Source organism: Cyrtonyx montezumae, unplaced genomic scaffold (assembly GCF_038088225.1).
Source record: "Cyrtonyx montezumae isolate F1298 unplaced genomic scaffold, pur_monq_1.0 scaffold_3, whole genome shotgun sequence".
Lineage (NCBI taxonomy): Eukaryota > Metazoa > Chordata > Aves > Galliformes > Odontophoridae > Cyrtonyx > Cyrtonyx montezumae.
Genome location: NW_027072034.1, coordinates 146,690,944 through 146,713,307, shown reverse-complemented (window position 1 = coordinate 146,713,307; position 22,364 = coordinate 146,690,944). Strand labels below are relative to the sequence as shown.

The window sequence follows — 22,364 nt, the reverse complement described above, 5'->3', positions numbered from 1 at the left end:
GGTTAGTCAGAAATTTAGTAACCTTTATCTCCACAGCAGATTTTATAGCTTCCATTTCCTTCTGTTTTCCCGTTAAACTTCATTCTTTGTGTAATATAGGTCAGTTATCTTCTCCAAAGAGTGCTGTAAAAATTGGCTCATTGCTTTGGATTCATTCTACTATAATCAGGAGCCAAAGCTAGTATTGTGATTGTCCAAGGTTCCATTTAGAGTGAATGGAGAAAGACAGAGATTGATTTTGATTATGTTTTTTATAAAAGATTTTTCTTTTAGAAAATATTGTATCTAGAAAAAATAAAATTGAATTGTGCTAACTTTTAAGTTTTGTGTCAAGATGAAATGTAGAGCTTGCTTTTTTCTGCTCTTCCTAATGTGTTCGGTTTTGTGTGTGTGTGCGTTTTACCTTATGAGTAAGAAGAAAACATCGTTTGAAGCTTGACTTCATTTCTGCTTAGGTCAGTTGATGATTCTGACTTTACTGTTCAAGACAGAAACTCATAGTAGTATTATTTTTGTCTTCTGTTGAAAAATAACAATTGGCACAGGGGAAGGTTTGACAGAGTGTTTATGTATCTGTATTTCCCTTATTGAGGAAATTGTGAGAGCTTCAGGATATCATTGCTTTACAATTGTTAGGTACAACTAGTTCAAAACTGTTGAAGTTTGCAGTATTCATTCAGTGCATGTGTTTTACACTTGTACTTACTGTACAGAGGACCTAATTAACTATACCTCTGTGAGGAAAGCTGCAGAGTAATGTGTAGTGGGTTCTCTATTAGAGGAATAAATCTGTAAGCACAGTGAAGCCACTGAGATTATGCTTCTTGATGTTTCAAACATAAGTTACATAGATGTAATTGATTCAATTTTGATTAGTTTTTTATGTAGAAAAGATAAGTATGCAGTATACTTGAATATGTGAGAAGAACTTAGCAGATTTAAGGAAGTATATCTGAAGAATTATTTTTTTCCTTCTTCCTCTTTTATTTCCTGTCATTTTGCAGTAGAGACCTGTTTTTCTTTTAATTCTCTCATTTCCTGAAAGAAGAAATAATTTAGTGTAATTATGCACTGGATTAACTAGGATAGTTAGACCATCCACGTTTAATGAAAATCTGGTTTTGTCCAATTTTACTCCGAACAATTTTAGGTGATTTGCTAGAGGCCAGACTTAAGTGTCACCTCCCATTTTAGAACCGCTCTATTTCATAATTAATTGCAACAACAACCAGCCTGTATTGTCACTGACCTGGGGAGACATACTGAAAACTGAAAGGAAACACTAATATTTCATTTTCCAAGCTAATAGCTTTGACAGCAAAATAGACTACAAAATCAGCTTATTTCGCTTTTTAAAAAGGACATTACATTCTCAAAATGATCTTTTTTTTTTCCTTCCACAGTCTGTGTTTTATACACACAAGCCATTGGAAACAAAGAATGGAGAGAGGTAAGACATAAATACACACACGTGTGTATAAACTTTTGTAGTATGTTCAGTGCTTTCCATTTGCTCTGAGGGAATGTCATAGCCTCTTGAATGCCATGCAGAACAATAAAAGTCCTATGTCCCAGTAAAGAATATCTGGTTACGTTGTTCTCAGTTTTCATATCTGTATTCCATTTATTTCATCAAAAGGGAAAGCAAAATGAAATATGTAATTCTGCTGTTTTACACTCTTTGTGAAATATGTAAAGTTGAACTATCAATCTGAACAAGGTTTGTGAATATCGAGAGAGGAGGAAACTCAAGCAGTACAAGATCTATGGAAAGATATAGCTATTGTGATGCCTAGGATCAGCAAAAGTAACCTGCAGGTGTGGTAGCATCAGTACAGTATATGAGAGAAGTTAATTACTGCTGAAAAAGTGTTCATCAGGCAAAAAGGGAGAAAGAGCATTATGCATAGGTTGTGCTATGTCTTCTTAGCCTATCCACATGAGTTCTGCAGGTATATGTCTTAAGAAAGTAAATCACGTATCTCTAAATTAGATAAATACAGCATGTCAACATGTGCATCCTATAACTGTTTCCCTGTACTTAATTAACAAGTTCTTTTTCCTTTAATGTTATTCTTTGAAAGAAGTGAGTGTTGGAGGAAGGGTGGTTATCTTTCCCTTCTCCTAATGGAATGTGCTTTGTAGCTGCCTTACAGAGAGGACTGCTGGTTACTTAAAGAGTCATGAGAGGAATGAACTATCTTGCTATTGCTCACTGTAAAAAAGAGCAGCTGTGGTAGTCTTGTTTTCAGAACTGATATTTTTTCTGTTTACTACTGTCTGAAGGGTCAAGAGGTACAGAAACCAAACCTCTTCCCATATTTTTGTCATCCTTGTTAGTTGTTTGGAAAAACATATATTTTGCTGAAACTGAGTGGATGTGGATTTCCATTCTGTTAGCCTTAAAGAATTGAATTTATCTCTGTCTTGGACAAAAGCTCATCATTTGTAGTTAACTTACTGCTCTCTCTAGTTCTGTACTATGTACCAGACATGTTTTCAGTATGCCTACAGGTTCACATTACTCTCATGATTTCTATAAAGAAATGGCAGACCTAAGTGGGAAGTCTCTAATCTTAACTAAATTGTTGGAAGTAATGGATGTGCATGGACTTCTTTTTTGTTGTTGTCTAAGGTTCATGTGTGATTCTGTGGAATTTTCATTCTATTCTGTTAAATTTAAATTTACCAATTTACCGTTTTACCTGACAGTCAAATTATAACATTATCACCTTACTTAAAAAAACATTCTGTGTGACAGTTGTAAGTTGTTTTAGGAGGCTGTGAATGGAAAAATTCCATCTACTCTTCTTTTTAATAGATCCAAGGTTGTAATGGTTGAAGTGTGCTATCACCTTACAACTCTGTATTGTTTTATGCAATTTTGTTTTCCTAATCAAAGCAAAATAGGATAGGGTGCTTGTATTGTATTCTTTCAGTTATAAGGGAGTGCATGTGGATGTGGTATCATGCGTCAGTTTAGGAGTTACACCGTTTAAAACAGACTTTCAACAAGACAGTTGATAGAAAATCTTAGCTTTTTTTCTGCTCTTAAAACATAATTATCTTGACTGCCATCTACATACAGGTCTTTACAAGTCCTTTGACTGTTTAAACTATTTATAGTTAGTGAAAAAAGATAACTTCCTTAGGGCAGTTAATCATATCTAATTTAGATGTCCACAGTAGATAAGATGAATCATTCTTTTGAAATGCCTCCAAGTGATGATCAAAAGCCAGCACTGCTACTACAGTGTACGTACAGTTCGGTGAATAGAATCCTGTTCCTAGTAGCAGTCAGAGGTTGTCACAATAGAGGGATTGAATCAGGATTGCATTTCGTATGTTATGGTGTATGATATTTATACTAGTGGTAAAATATGTAGCAGTAGGTAGAAAATTAGTTGATAATGTACATTTGATGGATAATTGCATATCTTTATTTTTCTGTTTTTTCTGTCTGCTGTGAATGCAGTAATACTGTGTTTTCAGAAAGTGTCTCTGTGTGTGTCATATCGTTGCACTAAAACACTTGTTTAGTATTTCATTAGCTCATAGCAGTGGGAACCACCTGAAACTGTATGGAGAAAACTACAAGACAAATAATGACACCCTGATGATATGTGCTGACATTAAAGGATGGTGTTTGGTCATGTCAACATATTTTACTTTTTTCCTGTTCTTTATAGTTATCTTTTTTCTTTTGCCTAATGATTTACTTTCAAAGACTGTAGAAGATGCCTGGGGAACATAAACTAATTAAAGTCATTTCATATTCTTCATAATTTCCCTAGCACTCTATTCTACCAATGTTGTGTTTTGTTTTGTTTTGTTTTGTTTTGTTTTGATTTGTTTTTTTTTCCCTCAACTAGGATATCTGAATTGGTTCAATAGAGTAATTAAATCAAGCTCTCAATTTAATTTCTGAGGAGATGTTTTCTGGGCACTGACTCCTATTCGCCTATGGTATGGATTCCAGTGGTTTACTCAGTGTTATCTGTTACCACACCAATTAAAATATTTAGTTCTCAGTTTTATAGGCTGTTATTTTTCAAAACAGTTTTTCTGTCATTACTTGCAGTGGGATCATCAGGTACTTCCACTAGTAGAATTAGCAACAAATGCATTGACAGAATCTGATCTTTGGTTTTAAAAACACTCACTTCACCTTACTTTTTGAGGGCACAATCAAAATATGGTGAAATGTAGCCTACTACTGTCTGTAGAAGGCTTAAATAATATTTTGGATTATGTATGTATGTGTGAGTCAGTCACAGGAACTTTTTGGGACTACGCAAGAAGTTTTTATCCAGAAAATTAACTCTTATTTTTATGTTTTCTTTCCTGTATAGTAATAATTCAGTAAATTATTATAAAACATAAAGAATTATTTATTAGTAAATATAATTAAACTATTATGTTAATAAATTGATCTTTAAGATGAGTATATTCTACCTTTCTACCATAAGGTTTTATGTGATCTAATTAATTTTACTCGAAGTGGAAATTTAGTCATATATTCAGTAATTATGTATTTCACTGTAGCATCTACAATTTTTTTCACCATACTAAGATACACTTTTGAGTTTTTCATGAGTAGAATTCAGAGGCTGTCTTAATGGAAATGATTGACTAGATGCTTTATAATCAACATTTATTGGGATTATTTTATTTTTAGAGTAATAGTGAAAGTTTCTTTGCAAAAGTTATTTATAGCCTCTTTAGCAGAGGGCTGGGGTATAAATGGGAATGTGGTTTTTAACAGCCTCATAAAAAAAATGTTTTAACTAACTTGCTAGTCTTCTATAAGTCTGATATCAAAATGAAGCTCATGATTTTCTATTAACCTCAAAGCCCTTTGGGATGGACCACTAAATTGAAATGGTATAAAAATTAGGATGGCTAAATAAATAAATAAAATTCCTTTCTACCAGGAGAATTTGCATTAGTATATGGCAAGGAATCTTCATCTTAGGAAATACAAAAAATGAATGGGTTTTTTTTGTTTTGTTTTGTTTTTCTCCGTTTAATTAATTAAATGGATTTTCTTAGCATCCAGTGAGTGGGAAACTAGCTAGCAGTCCTTTACATTAAAGCCTCAGTTACAGAAGTTCATCCCTCAACAAGCACTTTAAGAACAGTGTATGCAGGCTCTTGATGGGTGAAATTCGGGTCTTCAAAGTAGCATCTTGAGGCTTGGAGCAGTGTGGAATATGCTTGAGGATTGCACCACTGGGTGAAGAACAGCCTTATGTTTGAGAATTGAATGTTCAGGATAGACAGTCTGTCCACGGGTAGTGAAAGTCATGCATTTTAACACCATCTTTCTCTATTCTTGTATTCTTTGAGTCCATTTACTATCCATCAAGTGAACATGTTCTGAAATTTTTGAGAGCAATTTTTTATTAGGTTTGTCAAACAAAGGATTGTTTGCTTTCTACTCCTACAAGAGCAATTTGCTCAAGAGTAAGCTCTATCTTAATTTCATTATTTTAGAAGGACTGGATCAGTGAAAGGGGGAAGAGAGCTTTGTTGATCTTACTGTTTGCCAGTTTTGTTTTCATGACCTCCTTTAGCTGTCCATCCAATCTTTGGCACATCTGTTTCCCCTTATAGTACTCTTTTTGAGGAGCTACAGTCACATTCTTCACAGAATCAATTAGGTTGGAAAAGATCTTCAAGATCATTAAGTTCAACTGTTGATATACTCCTGCTCAGAACTGAAAAAATGATGGACCTCATGACGCCACTGTTTTCATTTCTCATTCCTGCTTTGAACCTTGTGTCAGAGTGGCTTCTCATTCTCAGTGCACACCTTCAGACAGTACCAATTGCTTGGCTATTGCTGCATATTTCATTTAATCAGCCATTCCAGCTTCCAGTTTTTCCCTGTTCCAGTACTGATGAATGCTCTACGGCATGGAGTTGAGATGGAAAGTTTTTTTGTATAAATACTGAAATGTATTTCACCTCAAAACTGGTGAGAAACTTCTACTCACATAGAATTTGAATCAGAGAGGTTTTTAGCCCAGACATGTATCCCAGTCCTACTTGTTCCCATAGGAGTGCCAACTTTGTAGTGCTGCTTTCATTTATCATTCATTAATACTTAGCCATAACAGTGACCAGTGCTGGTTGAAGAGAGTGTTTTTCACAGCACTCTGCCTGTCAGCTTTATTCAAACATTTTAAAGTGTACCTCGAGTCTTCTCAAGAGACTGTCTTTTTTTTTCATGTGAAGCAAACTATATGAAAGTATTTGTTCTTGTTCTGATCTGTTTCTAGGATCTTATGCACAAATGCCAAACCTTTCTTAAGAGATTCTGGGAGTTCCAGTTGAATATCCAGTATCTTTGCTGCTCTGGAGATTTCTTTGATGCACTTCCAAATAGTGCCTTACCCCTTTCGTAACGATTGCTTTGGCTTAGGAGAGTTGAAGAAATGTGGTGTTTGCTCATGATCCTGCTTTCTAAACAGCTGGTGCTCTAGAAACTTCCCCGGAAGCCTTTTTACAGGGAATCTCAGTTTCTAGTGAGATCAGGAAATCATTCTACCTATTTTTTAAGAACTGAAATAAAGTCTTGGCAGAGGGATATGCTAAGTGACACTATGTGTTTGGTTTTCTTCATCTTTTGATTTTGAGAGGATATTGCTTATTGGGAAGATAGTATTGCTTCTCTGTCTTTCATAGGAAGTACTGGAATATGAATATCTCTGAGTAATGCTGTCACGATTGAACATCTCACAGCATAACAAAATGAACTTACCCAACAGAATTTGAGCACACTGTTTAAAGATGCAAATCACTACTGTGCCACTTCTGAGGATTGTTCCTGTTTCTGAGACTTTATAATGCTATACCTTGAAGATGCGTTAACTTCTGTTGAATATTTCATTGTACCTGAGGTGGGTGATTGCTTTTTACAAGGCAGTCATGCTCCTAGGTACAGACTCACTTCTTCAGATGGCGAGTGCTACTGAGTGGTGTTGGGATTTATTTGGGCATTGTAAGAGGAAAAATAGTTGCTGAAAGTAATTAAATATATTAAATGACAAAAATAATGTGTTTGGAGTTCTTTACTATTTAGTTTTTATGAAAATGAAGTAATGAAAGGAAATTCCTGAGTTTTGAGAGGAAGTGATGGCAAACTATGCTCTTGTCATTTCATAACATGTAGATGTTAATTTAAATATTCAGGGCTCCAGTTAGAAATATGGGCTCTATGTGGTGGCTACATTCACACCTGTGATACTGAAAGTTCAAAAAAAATCTCAAAAGACTTCAGTTATAAGAAAATAACTGTCTTTATTCTTTCCTTGTCCATTTTTATGAGTTTAATTCAGTCCTGTCAGTTAAGCAGCTGTCAGTCTTCGACTAGCTGGAAGATTGGAGTCATAAACTGTAGTTTTGAGAAGTTACTAATGATCTTTCAGGAAATTGTCAATGACCTTTTCAGTAGGCTCTATTAAATTGTGTTGATATATTCAATATGTGGGACAAAATGAAATGCCCATGTCATTAATTCATGCTTTTTTGTTTTGTTTTCTGTTTCAAAAATACATCTTGAAAGAACAGCTAAAACACAGAACTGTTGTTTTATGATCAGTTATTTATATCTTTGTTGGTTGTGAACTGAATTCAATCAAAAATTATTCTTTTTGTCTAAAATAGTTTCAGCTCATCCTTAACTTGGTGTAAACACCAAGGGAAGAAAAGGCATTTTCCAGAAAGCTCAGAGATTAAAAATAAATTAAGATAAAAAGAGAGCTGAACAAAGGTGAAATAGGGGAAGGATAGTGCAAAAACAATACACTTCTAACAGAAGAACTATGTTCTCTAATATTTAAATCTACCTGAAATAAATACTATGTGTGAGCTTTTATTTGCTATTGTCTTTTCCAAGGGAGAAGTGGGTTTTTGTACTGCTGAATTTCTTATTCTTTTTTTTTTTTTTTTTTGTGGATTCTGATTGACTTTGGGAACTGGTGTTTATAAAGTTTTTACCATATGACACAGTGCATACACCACGCTTCATGTTGATCTATGTGTTCTTCTGCCAGTCTGTCTTCATACATGGATAACTGGTCTATTCACGTGGATGTGATCATTTTCTTTGTTGACATCTGTTTAAGAAAAAGCATTATAGGCTTTTTCATATCATACTGCAGGTTTTGGAGATCTACTTAATTATAATTCCTTAAATGACTTGCCTTAAACTGATACTTTTCTTTTACAGTTTGGAAGAACAGAAGTAATTGACAATACTTTAAATCCAGATTTTGTAAGAAAATTTATAATGGACTACTTTTTTGAAGAAAGAGAGAATCTGCGATTTGATTTGTAAGTTAACAGTCTTTGACTCTGTTATTACGATCTCTGTAAACATACACAGTTTTGTAAAGCACGAAATTAACTTGAAAAGAAACCCTTCTTCATTTGCCTAAAATTTCCCAGGAAATCTGCTGTTAAGCCATTTTTAAATATTACACACTTTATCTTCAGTGTGCCACTTTTGTATCTCAGAAATTGCTTAAAAGCAAATCTTATGATCTCTTTATTTTTATTCTTTCTTGGGGTTTCTGGGAGCAAATCAATCTGTATATTCATCAGAGCGTAAAGTAAATAGAGCATTAGAGTGGATTTTTCCTATAGTAATGGAAAAAAAAAAAAGATACAGTGCCTGACATGTGTGTTAGCAATGTTAATAAACTTAAATGCTTTTTTTCTTTTGTGCTGATTTTGTTTTAAATTGCTACCAGAATGTATTGAAATGCTTTTAAATAGCGGTATCTTCATATGTCATAGAAACAGGCAAATAAAAAAACACATCTAATTGCTTTTAGCTTTAACTGTCTTTTTATAGCATATCAGAATGCTGCCTAAGCCAATAAGGACTGTTGGGTGGATGAGTAAGGGAGAAAAAGTACTATTGTACACAATGCACAGTTAGCAGCTAGCTGTTTCCATCTGGACTTCAACTGTTGAAGAAGTGAAATGAATGCTAATATCCGCATTGCTCTTCTAGGTGGCCAGGTGCAGTTGTTTTCACCTTCACTGTGAAAACCTGCTGTTGATTTTTTTTTCCCAATTATTTATCTATTTATTTAGAATTTGTAGGCAGTGTCGTTAGATCTGCTAAGTATAACTGTTTCCTGCTGTTTAAGTTATCTTTTACTAAGAGTTAGGCACTGTGAAATAGGGTTTTCCCCTCCAAGCTCAGTTGAAGCATTTCAGAAATGAAGAGACAGTTGGGGCTCTGTAGGAATCCTGATCTGGCTACCTGTTGTTCCTTGTATGTTATGGGAAGACAAAGTGCCATAGAAGAGCAGAAGTAATGAATTAAGGAGAAGAGAGATAGGCTCAGTCAAAGCAAAGAAAGAAAATTTATAAAGAACTTCTGCATTAGCACAGTCTGAAAAAGTACTCGGAGTTGACTTTTGTCAGTCTTCTATTTGATTCTCCATGTACTCAGAGAAGTAGACTTCTGTTTGTTTATTTACAAAAGCAGTAAACATCATATTCTGTACTTGCAATGTACGACCTGCCTGCTTTCTGCTGTTGAGAGACACAAGTCTGAGCTCAAAGTTAAATGTTGCTTCCTTACCATATAGACAGTCTGTGATTTCACTTTGAAGTCCTGTAACTGATAGATTGGAAATGAAATATTGTAGAATTCTGAGTTAAAAATGAGACTCGTAGCTGTTGATGGATTAAAACCCCAATATAGATCAAGAAAGAGGCATATTCATTAAGCACACTTTGTAAATTCCTTGATAAAATTGTGTACTACAGTTGGCCAAAATGTTATTTTCCGAAGAAAGTTCTGATGATTTAAATTTCTGACAACAAAAAAAGAGAAAGGCAGGCATATTTCTGATTCTTGATATTATGAAGATACTGATAAATGAGCATGAGCCCCTGCATACACTGTATAGGACCAACATCTCAGCCTTCTTTCCATTGCTATTTGATGGTTTGTTACTGGTTTTGCCAGTGAATTTTGTTGCTGTTGTTCCAGTAGCATAGCTAGCCCAGAGATCAAGCTAACAGGTGTTTTTTTTTGTTTGTTTTTTATTTGTTTGTTTGTTTCTGTTCAATTTCACCAGACAGTGCACAGTTGTTACTATTTTTCAAAAACCATCTGTTAGTGATTCCTGTAGTTATTCTTTTTATTGTATCCTTCTTGCTTACGAATACATTCATAAAACTGGCTGTACCGCAGCACATCCAGCTTCCCATCCTCCTGATTTCTGATCTGGTCCACAGTGCATCCCAACAAGCAGTTGTGGGAGCCCAAATGGCTGATGTACCGCAGTGTGGGGATTGAAACATGCTGTAGGAGGCTGAGGTGGGGATTAAGAATGCACTTTCAATTCTTTTACTGAATCAAATGATACAAATATTACTGGGGATTATCTTACAGTGAGCAATGACTGAGAGTGTAAAGGTTAGTATTCCCAAAAGGACTTACTGTATTAAATGTTTTAAATTTTTTCTTGAATTCAGAGGGTTTTTTAATGTGTTTTTATTTTTTAATCTGATGATAATGAAAAAAAAGACAATGTCATTTTCTATCTGGAGGAAGAAGATTGTGATAAAAAGCTGAAAAGAGCTAGTCAAACACTTGCTAAAAGCAATTTGACTTATTGTGAGTTATTTTTATATAGTTAGGTAGTTTTTCAATCATTTGACTAAGGAAGTAATTCACAGTGTAGTTTGATTTCTGTTAAAAAGATTAATTTCGAAATTTTGTTCTGATTTTTTTTCTTGCTTCCATTGTTCAAACAGGAATATTAGAATAATTTCTCTTACTAACTTGTACTCTGAAAACAATTTTATGTTAGATAGCTAGTGAACAGTAATCTTGTAATCTTTAATGAATCAATTTGCCTTTCTTACTGGTGAGACTTCCTTTCATGTATCTTTTTGTGTAAATTTCACACACTGAAATAGGTGGAAGAATTGCATGAGTTTCATTTTTTTACGTTGTCCTCAGATCTGTCATCTGGCAAGTTGGATATAACTTTCTTTTTTGTTTTTAAAGCTATGATGTTGACTCCAAGAGTCCTAATCTGTCGAAACATGTAAGTTTTTTCCTGTTTATTACAATTTCTTGTGATGAAACGATTTAGCGTTTTTAAGTGTATTTATTTACTTTTGAATGTAATTAATACCAGGTGCACAGAGAGAATTACAGAGGTTGTACTGTTGTTAATAAAAAGAATAATGCTCATGATTGTAACTTTAATGGGATATATTACTATAAAGGGCACATTTAAGCACACATATATATCTTTTCAGGAGTTGAACTGCAGCATTTTTTTTTCAATATCTGTTCAGCACTTTGAAAATCCATTCATATTACGGTGCTACTTATGTTACGAGGAGATGGAATATGAAAATTGCTTGATACAGTAAAATTATAAAAATCAAAAATAATGTCTGTCATTAAAGCAGTCCTAGATTGTCAATCCAGAATTCTCACAAAGATCCTTCACAGGCTTGAACTCCTGCCAATGTAATTAACTTTCAAGAAATTGCTAGAATCATTGTACACTCCTTCATAGAAAAGCAATCTATTAAAATGCACCAGTTTAGTAAGGAAAGCTTTATACTGTCTTTGAAGGTTCTTAAGATTCTTAAAACCTTGTTTGAAGAGGAAAGTTTAATTTTTGTTGATGAAAAAGGTAACATATGAACAGTATAATTACACAATTACTATTAAGATACAGTGTTCAGTAGAATGAGTTTAACTCTAAAGTAGAGCCTAAATAAATGGTAAACCTTTTTTATTTTTTTTTTCTTCCCAGTCAAAAGTACAATTTCTGTGTTCTCTTGTTGATACTTTTCAGGATTTTTTGGGACAGATGTTCTGTACACTTGGAGAAATAGTTGGATCACAGGGGAGCAGACTGGAAAAACCAATTGCGTAAGTATGTAATTCCACATTGCTGTTTGAATACATATTGCTTCATAAGGTGAGAGCGTTGTTTTTTCTTTAACTGTGAGTTTTCACTGACTAATGCAGAATTTTATGTCAAATAAATTATATTGTACATGAGAGATAGCTTGAATATAACACTCTTAAAAACATTTTCTATTTTTGGCGTTTTAAATATTCTATTTATTCTTCTCAATCTACGCTTAGGAATGACCATTGACATGGAAGAAGTTTTGACTTAGTTCATATCGTTGATAAGATTAAAGAATTGATTTCTGCTTCACATTTCTGATTCACATCCCCGTGTTTTAACATAAACACTTACTCTTTAGGTATCCTCATTTTTTATATTATAATCTTTAAATATTTGAAATTACAATTCTTTATGATAAAAAGCTGAAGCTCAAAGAGGGTAGATTTAGGTTAGATATAAGGAAAAAAATCTTTTACAGTGATGGTGTTGAGGCACTGGAAAAGGTTTTCTAGGGATGTGGTTGATGCCCCATCCCTGGAGACTTTCAGGGTGAAGCTGGATAAGGTCCTGGGCACCCTGATCTAGCTGTAGTCCCTATTCATTGCAGGGGAGTTCGACTATATGGTCTTCAGAGGTCCCTTCCAACCATAAGGATTCTGTGATTCTATAAATCACCTTTCGGTCATTCATATGAATGTGAGATTACTGGTACCCCTGATGTTCCTTAAACTTTACATTCTGTTTCTGTTATAATTTTTTTAATGATGTTAAGTACTAGGAACATGTATGCAGTGATTGTGTTGCTATTGTTTATTTTCCTTTATTTTATGAAGAATGTTACCAATATATTCATAAATGTCTGTGAGATTCCCATAGCTTTTCATATTCATCTTTTCTTTATTTTATATAAATAGGTAGAACTAGAGTACAGTGCCAGATGAAATAATGACTGTGAAGAAATTCTCTCTGAGACTGACTGAATGTTGAGTCCTTAACAAGACTAGCCGTTTTATTTATCCAGTTTAAATGATGGCATTAGTCAAGTGAATCCATTTCTCAAAGCATATGTAGACTTCTGATATGAATACATGAGTACTTCCTCAGTCAAGAAATAAATTTCATCTCAAATTTCTCAAAAGCATGTTGTCTCTAGTCAAAGAGGATTGCTATCTGAATGATTGTATTGAAATTGTCTCCTTACTTCTTCTAACATATTTGCATCTTCTGTAATTGATAAAAATATTTGAATTCTGTTACCTAAATCTACTACATTGCTTTGTCCTTGTTAAGGAAATGATCTTTTTATTTAATAGATCACAAAATTGGACAACTGGGTAGTAACCAGTAACACTATCATTATTAAAGAAATTTATACTTTTACTTCAGCAAAACAAAACAAAACAAACAAAAAAACAGTTAAAATTTATATAGAATTAGGTTCAAACAAGCACCTACACAAGCTAAATTTTCTTCAGAAGAAAATGTTATCCTTTCACTAACCTCCTGTCTTGTCCATGAATATGAAACTGTCATGTTGCATAAATCTGCAAAGAACCATTCCTTAGGTGTGCCCATTTATAATCCAGGTAATAGAATTTATCTTTTCATAGAATCATAGAATTGTAATAACCCCTATAGTGCAAGTATAGTACCTTATTTCATTGATGAAAGCATGGATTTAATGTTGGCTATCACTCAACACAGTGCTTAATGAACCTCATCAAAATCCCTTTTGATACCAGGGAACACTGGTATCAGAGCATTGTAAGACATTATAAATCTACCAAAGCACTGAGATACCATATCAGAATATCCTCATAACCCAACGAAAAGATATTCTAGCCTGCAGATTAACACATCATAAATCTGTATTGCCTTTTGTTCAAGCATCAAGGAAGAAAACCCTGCGTTTCAAAGTCAGACTTTCCTACTTTTATTTTTATTAATCCCAGTAATACAATTTCCAAACAGTAAGTCAAATATTCACTATTTATCCAACAAAATATATCAATAACTTCATGTGATCTATGAATTTTTCTGCAGATGAGAGAATTTTATGCTTGCAAACCACTCTTCATAGGGATTTACAGGTATTTAAAGTGCAAAAGATTTGAGAAACAACTGCACTATTTATTCCTAAAAAATGCCGTAGTGATTGAAAATAATGTACAGGCTTTATCCTAATGTAAGCTAAAAATTCAGGTGTGGCACACACTAAAAGCAAATATTTAAAGGTATAGCTAGGCATTTTAGGTGATAAATATTTTTTTAATTCAGTATATTTGTTCATTTTGTTCTGTTTTGTTGTTTTTTTTAAACAGTAGCTGCACTGCCGTGAATTATCACGAATTTGTTTACTGTGCTGTAATGTTCTTATCACATTTTACTGGATTCTGTATGAATAACTTCCTCAGTGCTGGATTCCTTGTAAATACAGGTGAAGTTTTCAGGTTTAGGAAACTGTTTGTATAAACGATGACAAGCACTGTGTGGGTTGAATTGTTTCCGTGCAATTCCTTAGGGAAGAGACTGCATCTGTACGATGTAGATATTGTTTATTCCATATAGAGACTATGCAGACATCTGTCAGTTATAGGAAAGTATTTGTCAGAATCAAACTTTGGCAAAAGCATCACAAATGACACTTGTTATGACTTTGTATTCAGATAACAAGAATCAGGATCATCATGAAGTACAGTTCACATCAGTTCTAGACATTTTCCTTAGATTTTGCTAAAGTGGAGAGCTTAATATTAAGAAAAAATAACATTTCTGTAGTTTGTATCAAAGGAGCTTGTTGATATTGTGTGGAGGTGGTCCTGAATTTTTCAGCTTCATGATAGCAGTGGCCAGCTTTAAGGAGAACTATGTATGATAGTCATGATTTTCTCTTTAAATAACTTTAGAAGTATTGAAGTTTGTCATGTCCCAAACCTTCTCAGTACTTGAATCCAATTAAATTCTCAATTTCGTACAATTCCAATGCAGATGTAAGCTTGAAAATAAACCTGAGGTTTCATATTGTTGTGCCCAAAAGTAATTTCTGGTTGGCTTCAAAAATGTTTCTGGATGAAATTAATAAGTAACAAGAGAATTTATGTAATTTTTTTTGTGTCCATGTAATATAAAAGGAAACATTATAAAAAGTAAAATGTTTTCTTAACAAAAAATAAGCTTTGTATAATTACTTTTTGAAAATATTTTAAGTTTTGAAAATATATTAAATGAGATTTCAAGTCCTTCCATTTCTGAAACACGCATAACTGAAACAAACCTTTTTAAATCATAAATGGTTACCACTGCATTGTAGGTAGGCACTCCTCTTAAGCTCTTGCAGTCCATTAGCCTTGACTAAATTTTTTTCTGTAGAGGTCTTACTTCCAATAATTTGAGTTTATGAAGGCACATATCAGCTGTTCAACAGCTCTCACTGTGTAGATAACTCTTAGAAATTGAGTGACAATGAAAACCTTGAAAAGTGTTTGAAAAACATTTTCACATAGTATTTTCTCAAAATAAGCCTTTGGCTTAGCTTCCCTAATTTACAGCCAACTGCAGGGGATTCAAATTGATTTGTAACAATTGTAAGCTGTTAGTTCCTTTGCTGAAATCCACGAGTGTTGTTATCATTAGTGCTGTAACATCCTTTAACAATAAAATTCACATTCTCTTTAGTGCTTGGAACTGGAGTTAGTAAATGTGTTTTTGCTAAATTTCAAGGGGATCCAAATACGTGTAGTTCAAACAGCTGATCACTGTATTTACAGACTTGGTTTTTATGACCAGTCCCTAGTAAACCCCTACCCTGAAACCTCTCCTGTTCCCCATGCCCTCCCAAACAAGCAGTATTTATACATGGTTTATTTTTAAATCAGAGCTTAACTTACCCGTACATAAACATTTCTATTAATGTCACTACTCATTTTGTTATTATTTCTTTTATCTGTGGTAATAGGATTATGCACACTGGAAAGTACTTTAAGGGTATTGAAAATCTTCAGCATCTTGAATCACCTGTTCAGAAAGATGTGGAGGGTTTCAATGTCTGCAGCATAATTCAGAATAACTCCTATAAATGTACTGTTTAAACTTAAGAACACACCTACACATACAGCAGCATAATATATATTCACTTGACTGCTTCCTTAAATGACTTGAAAAACAACCCAGGAAAAGCAACTTTCATACCAAGTGGTTAACTTCAGCAGCCATATTGGTTATTAGACAAAACCTGTCCAAGAACTAGCCTTGAGGATGAGTGTGTGGAGATGGGAGGGGTATGTTACCTCATCAAAAGGACCATCCCCACCTGTCCAGGTCCTCCCATGGCTATCCCAGGCCAGCCTCTGTGTGCTGTGGGCTGGAGATGCACACTCTCTGCTTGTTCTGGTCGTGTTTTTCATTATCATTGGGGGACAGGATGGTTGTGTAGTCAGATTGTCTATTCACTTGAATGGTATCCTGTGTTTGAGACAAGGAGTTTGCCTTAATTTGTTTCCTTCTACTAAAACGAATGTTCACAGACTTATGCTAACAGCTATGATGATTTAGTTTAACTTATGCTATGAATTTGTGAATTACACAGCAAATTGCACTCTGAACACCATTAACTGTTTGGACTAGGTGTCACTTGGAAGGAAGGGAGCCTGTGATGACATGATCAGAGGCAGATGCTGACTTTGAGGACGCCCGTATTTGCTAAGAGAAATCTTTCTGATTTCTCTAGGGTCTTTGTATTTCATTCTGTCTGCAGTGTGGTAAATTGCTCAGCACACTGTAAAATTTCTCTAAGTAAACTCCTGAATTTTATTTTAAACATGTAGATTAAAAATAATTTGTTCAGTGGTTTGCCAAGTCTGAAGTGCATAACAGATGAAATTTAAAGTTTGAAATTAGCTATGAGAAAGAATCTTCACTGATATCTTTCCCTGTATTGTAACACATTCTCTCCTGGCTGAGCAAGTATTGTTTAGATCTGCTCTGTTAAGTGTCAGCTACTAAACGGACTCAAGCCAGTTGTCCTTTTGAAAAGTTTCAAAACATACCTTCCTTTTTGCATAAATGGTGTGGGTAGGTATTTGTTAATGTTGATTTTCTTCATCTCTTCTCAGTGTTCAGGTTTTATTTTATTGGAGTTTTTGACAATGCTTTAGACAGCTGAGACTAATTGATTTTTTGCTCTGGACTTTCTGGAGCCTGTTTATGATTGTTTGCTTATACAGGTGCATTTAATGTCTCAGTGTTCTTGGACCTGATGATCTTATGGGTCTTTTCTAATCTAAGTGATTCTGTGATTCTTTTGACAATACTGCGTGTCTTCCCTTCCTAAGGATACCTTCTGCTTTGAATTTACAGTTCTCTTTACAAAGTCAAGTCCACATTTACATATTTGGAACATTCTTTACAATCTTTCACTTGAGATCAAAGAGCTTTTTCTCTTCACAGTATTGCTGAAGCTTATTAAAATTCTGCCTCTTCCATTCTCTGCTGATAGGCATACAAAGAAGAGAATGCTCAGTGTTCTTACAGTTCCAGTCAGCTACCCTACTGAAGTACCACTTTCTGTAGTTAAGCAGCTTGAGAAGGTTGGATTCCATCCTCTTATGACATTCAAGTAAACTCTGACATTTTTCCAAACTGAAAATTTGAAGGATTTGAAGATTGCACTTTGAACATCTACAAAAACCTTATGAGATTTGAGAACCCATGGCTGCCATGAAGGCTAAATCAGACCACTCATCACCAGGGAAAGTTCCCTTAGGTACTTTTTCAGAGTAGAATACCTTTATTCTCCACCTCATCAAGATGCAAGTACGCATCTCAAGCTGAGAGGGTCACCATTACAATGATCTGTCCAGCAGGTTGAACTGCATGCCTTGGTACTGTCTTTCATGGTAAGAGCAAAAATGAGGATAAACATACACTTTTCTTCCTTGGCTTCAACACAGGCATGACTTGCAGTTTTATTGGTTTTATGAGCTCCAGTGAATTATGCCACGGAGTGAATTTAATAGTATTTGCTATTGAGGATATCTCCTCAACCTCCCTTTTTGTTTCTTTTTCTCAAAGTCTACTAATGCCTGCCAGTAGCAGAAGACATTTGTTTCCAGTATGGTAGTGTGCTACCCCGTTGTGCCTGTGACTGTCTAGGAGCCTTTGAGTTCACAAACAGTTCTTTATTGCTGCACTTTGTTTTACAAACTGGACAAGTACAAATGTGAACATTTCCTCTGGCTCGTTTCTCCTGGGAAATAAATCTAGTCACACAAGGCAGGTGAAACGGGTAATTTGTCATTTTAACAGTAATTTTTACTCTCTTTAACTTTTAGGTTACTCAATTCATTAAATGCTTTCTCAAGTCAAGCTCTGTGTAAGAATTACTCAGACTGACCTTGTGTGCCCCAGTTGTATGAATATGAAAGGATGAGGTGCAAATATAACCATTTCAGAATTGGTGAATTTTTCCTCTCAAGTGATCATTACTTTCCTTGAAATTTTTCATAAATTGGTATTTTCATGTTATATCTTCCTGGAGAGAAGGTATATACAAACTACATTTATAATTCTGAGAAACATTCCTTCCAGGACTTACTAAGTGCACTCCTGTTAGGATTCCCTCTAACGATGAGGCAGAGCCGTTGCAAAGCTTAATGACCATTCTACACTAGTTATTCACATCTGAGTGCCATTGCTTGTTAATGAGGCTGTACTGGATCCAGCTGGCCTGTTTGGGAAGTTTTTTCTTTTGTCATCTTGCTGTCAACATAATTGATAGAAAAAATACATTTGAGCCCTAAAATAGGTACTTCCTGTTTATTTGTCCTGTACTCTTTATCTGTGGCTGTGACTGCCAGAGGTTTAGGTTCTCTGCATTCTGAAATAAGATGGTGAATGCTTTTCAGATCATTAAAAAATTTAATCATCTGCATCACTGCAGTTTCAGCTTGCCAAATTTGAGGCTCTGTTTATTCTCAGATGTTCAGATTCCAGTATTAATTGTCATCTTTCTCTGACTTTTCCACTAACTCTAGCAAGATCCTCCTTTTCAGTTCTTGTTAAGTCGCAGTGTCTTTTCAAGCTTATTTTGGTTCTGCAGATACAGTATCTCAATTGTGGAATCATTTGTTCTAGGGAGACAAAAACTCCTCAAGACTGTACCCAGACAACAGACATGCAGGTATTATTGAGGACTTTACTTTTGATGATGGTTTTGTGTCCAATTCTTACAACAGTCAATTGCTTCTTCAAAGATTTGTACAATTATTTTGCCATCTTTGGGAATCTTTCCATGGATTTCTTTTTCTTTTCTAACAGCAAAACCTTTCATTCTGTATAGTATCAGAGACCTCAGCTAACCATGTGCAGTATCATCTGCCAGATGGCATTTCAAATGGTCTGAAAACTGTAGAACAATTACATTTTCTGGGCTCTCAAAGCAATAGGGACCTGTATGTAGATCTTCCTCACATTTTATCTTCCTTTATTCAGTTTGCACCCTACTTATAACCAGAATGGCACATTTTCTGTATCAGAATATTCCTGAGTGATTTTTTTCCATGTAACTATTCTAGCAACCACTCTAAAGTAGATGCAGCTACACTGGGAAATAATGGTGTTGAGGTATATTACTCAGCAAAACTACATCCTTGTTTATTAAACTTCATCACTACTAGAAGGATTTTTCATTATGACTCGAGCAGTCAATGCTGAAAGTGTAGATTCTGCCAACATGGATTTGTTAAGGACATGGACACCCTAGAACCCGTGCAAGCAGGAGGCAGGGAACTCTGAATATAATCTACAGCTGGAGAAGATGCTCTTGCAAAGTATTCCTGGTGACTGCAGAAACAGGGAGGTAGAGCTATGCAGTATTCACCCACTGAAGGACATCCAGACACATTCCAGTTGTGACAGGGCAGCATTAGGAGCTAACAGCACACTGTGGATCCCAAGATTTTTTTATTTTCCCATGCAAGATTCAAGTGCTACATTCCCAATCCTGACCCAGCAACAGGAAAGGGTAGGTATTTTCACGCACCTTTGGAGTGGTTTTCCTGCTGCTCTCCTGAACTTACCCAAGGATGGGAAAGACTATGCAAGTAGTCTTTCTAGAAGTTTTTTAGTCTTTTAGTAGATTATGAAGTACAGATTACCCCACAGATGTTATTCTATAACCTTTTCCAGAGAATCCTACCCAGAGAATTTGGTTGTCAAAAATAATTACTGTACTGTCACTTGAGTGCTACAGAAACAACTCCAGGACATCTCAAAACCAGCTATTCACTAAAGCTAAAAATGGGTAGTGGCACTAAGTTCTGGATTTAAACAGGCAGAACTCATCTGCAAAATAATAGTTAATATTTGCCTGGTAGTTGAAAGAAGTGGTCCATAATACTTAACCCACAATTAATGCACAAGCTTAACTCTATTTTACTCAGCAGGCATTATTGGTAGTTAATGGTCTTTCCATTTGACTCATCTATGGCCATTGACGTTTTTGGCGGGGTACTGACTTTACATTTAAGAATTTGTTTTCTTATTGAATAGTTGTAAGGAAATTTGTAAGAGAACAAACTCCTTACTGTCTGCAAATGGCCCAGTCTGTTTTTCATGCTTGTAGTCTCAGGACAAGTGTACAAAATTCATCCTTAATAGCATCACAAACTGCAGAGGTCACTTGGTAGTTGTCAGTTCCTGAATAATGGGAGCTTTTTAACTCAGTGCTCATCTTGATTAAGCATTTCCTTGGCAGCCATCATGGCAAAATTATCTTTCTTCTGTAAGAGGTGTGTTCTCTAGATCATTGGTGGTAGTCAAACCAAACCTTGCCTCAGGCGCTTTCAGGTAGGACTGAACTGTGTGTAATTTTCCCATCTACTCAGCAATCATTATTTCAATTTTTTACTGATATATTCATGCAAATTTCTTCAAGGGATTGCCTTTCCAGTTTCCTCATCTTTCAGAGTGGTGATTCAAAACACATGTGTCTTTTGGGGTTGGGTCTCCCTTGTCCTCCATGTTCATGAGACAAAATGCAGCAAGTCTTCACATGCAGATCTCTGTTTCAGGCTGGCAGATATTGACTGCCGTGTACTCTGTCTGCAAGCAGAATGGCACAAGATCCTCCTATATCATTGTGTGGTGACAAGTTTATCAGAAACAAAAGTTGCTTTTGAGCAATTTGCTTTAGTTGTCCTGTTCTTCAGGAAGTGATCAAAATTGTATTTCTCATGATCTAGCATGTGACACAACTTTTTTGTGAATGAGAAGCATCTATTGATCTTTTCATACAAAAAATATGTGTTTATTGCTTTTGTCTGTAAGTATTGTCACTGTGTGGACTACCTCACATAAATCCCTAATGCTGATTTGAGTCCATCCTGAACTCAGATGTCTATGTAGCAAGAGTTTTGCTTCAGATAATGGTGATACTGGTTCCTTCTGTTTGAGTGACATAGCCTACAGAATTGTGGTATTGGGACCTTCTGGATTTTTAGCTACACTTCTGAGATTTCTGTTTCTTCCTTGTCCATCAAAGCATGGGTCATGGGCATATGATTTGTTCCTTGAAACATTTTTCCATGTAAGTTCAGCATCACTCTTACAACTAAGTCACTTCTTCTGCTTCTCTCACTACCAAATTTCAAAAGTTTTTGAGGTACTTTTCCAAAGTGCCTCAACACAATTTTTTCATCTTTTGAAAATATGAGACTACAAGTCAATATCCCATAGTTTTCAAGCTCTGAGCCATTGGAGAGTGGCAGATTTAGAACCAAATAATTACAAGAAGTGGATTGAACTATAAATCATACTATATAACATTTACAGTGACTAGATTCTTTTTCCTATTGTTTTTAGAAAATTCTCTTGCTTGGTCTTGAATGGCATTGTACTTAATAAATCAAGCTGCATTAAATGGAAAAGTGCCTCAGGATTTAAATTGGAAGAGGGCAGATTTAGACTAGATATTAGAAAGAAATTTTTTACTGTGAGGCTGATGAGATACTGGAACAGGTTGCCCAGCAACATTGTGGATGCTTGCACCCTGGAGGTGTTCAAGCTCAGGTTGGATGGGGCTCTGAGCAACCTGGTGTAGAGGGAGGTGTCCCTGCCTGTAGCAGGGGGGTTGGAACTAGATGATCTTGAAGGCATCTTCCAACCCAAACCATTCTATGATTCTATGATGATTTGTATGTACTTAAATTGTTAGTTTGTATTTATTATCAAGAACTTGAATAGCTTCTCTATCTACTATGTTTTCTAAGAAATCAGACTTACCCTGTTGCACTGAGGATGCTAGTTTCAGGCAAAGAGTCATACATTTCTGTGATCAGTGGTAAATGACTGCAGTGGCATAGGAGCAGCATTCCCTGATGTATTCCTTATAGATGTAAGCATCACATTCCACAAAGGACTTTCAGCAAACTTCCAGAATCATTACATAGGGTT

At 35.1% G+C, this 22,364-nt stretch overlaps 1 protein-coding gene across 5 annotated transcripts in view; it reads left to right on the top strand.

Annotated features, from left to right (window-relative positions):
• CPNE8 (copine 8) overlaps window positions 1-22,364 on the top strand; it is a 90,608-nt gene that overhangs the window by 18,646 nt on the left and 49,598 nt on the right. For 2 of the 5 annotated variants that reach the window (XR_010622583.1, XR_010622584.1), the window contains exons 3-6: window positions 1,404-1,450; window positions 8,237-8,340; window positions 11,045-11,084; window positions 11,853-11,933. Coding sequence is in view for 2 of the 5 variants with exons in the window: in XM_065743580.1 (XP_065599652.1) it covers window positions 1,404-1,450; window positions 8,237-8,340; window positions 11,045-11,084; window positions 11,853-11,929 (268 nt within the window). In the remaining 3 variants the exon portion in view is untranslated. Of the gene's footprint in view, window positions 1-1,403; window positions 1,451-8,236; window positions 8,341-11,044; window positions 11,085-11,852; window positions 11,934-22,364 lie in introns of those variants that run through there. The other 3 variants (XM_065743580.1, XM_065743582.1, XM_065743581.1) reach the window with 2 other exon arrangements.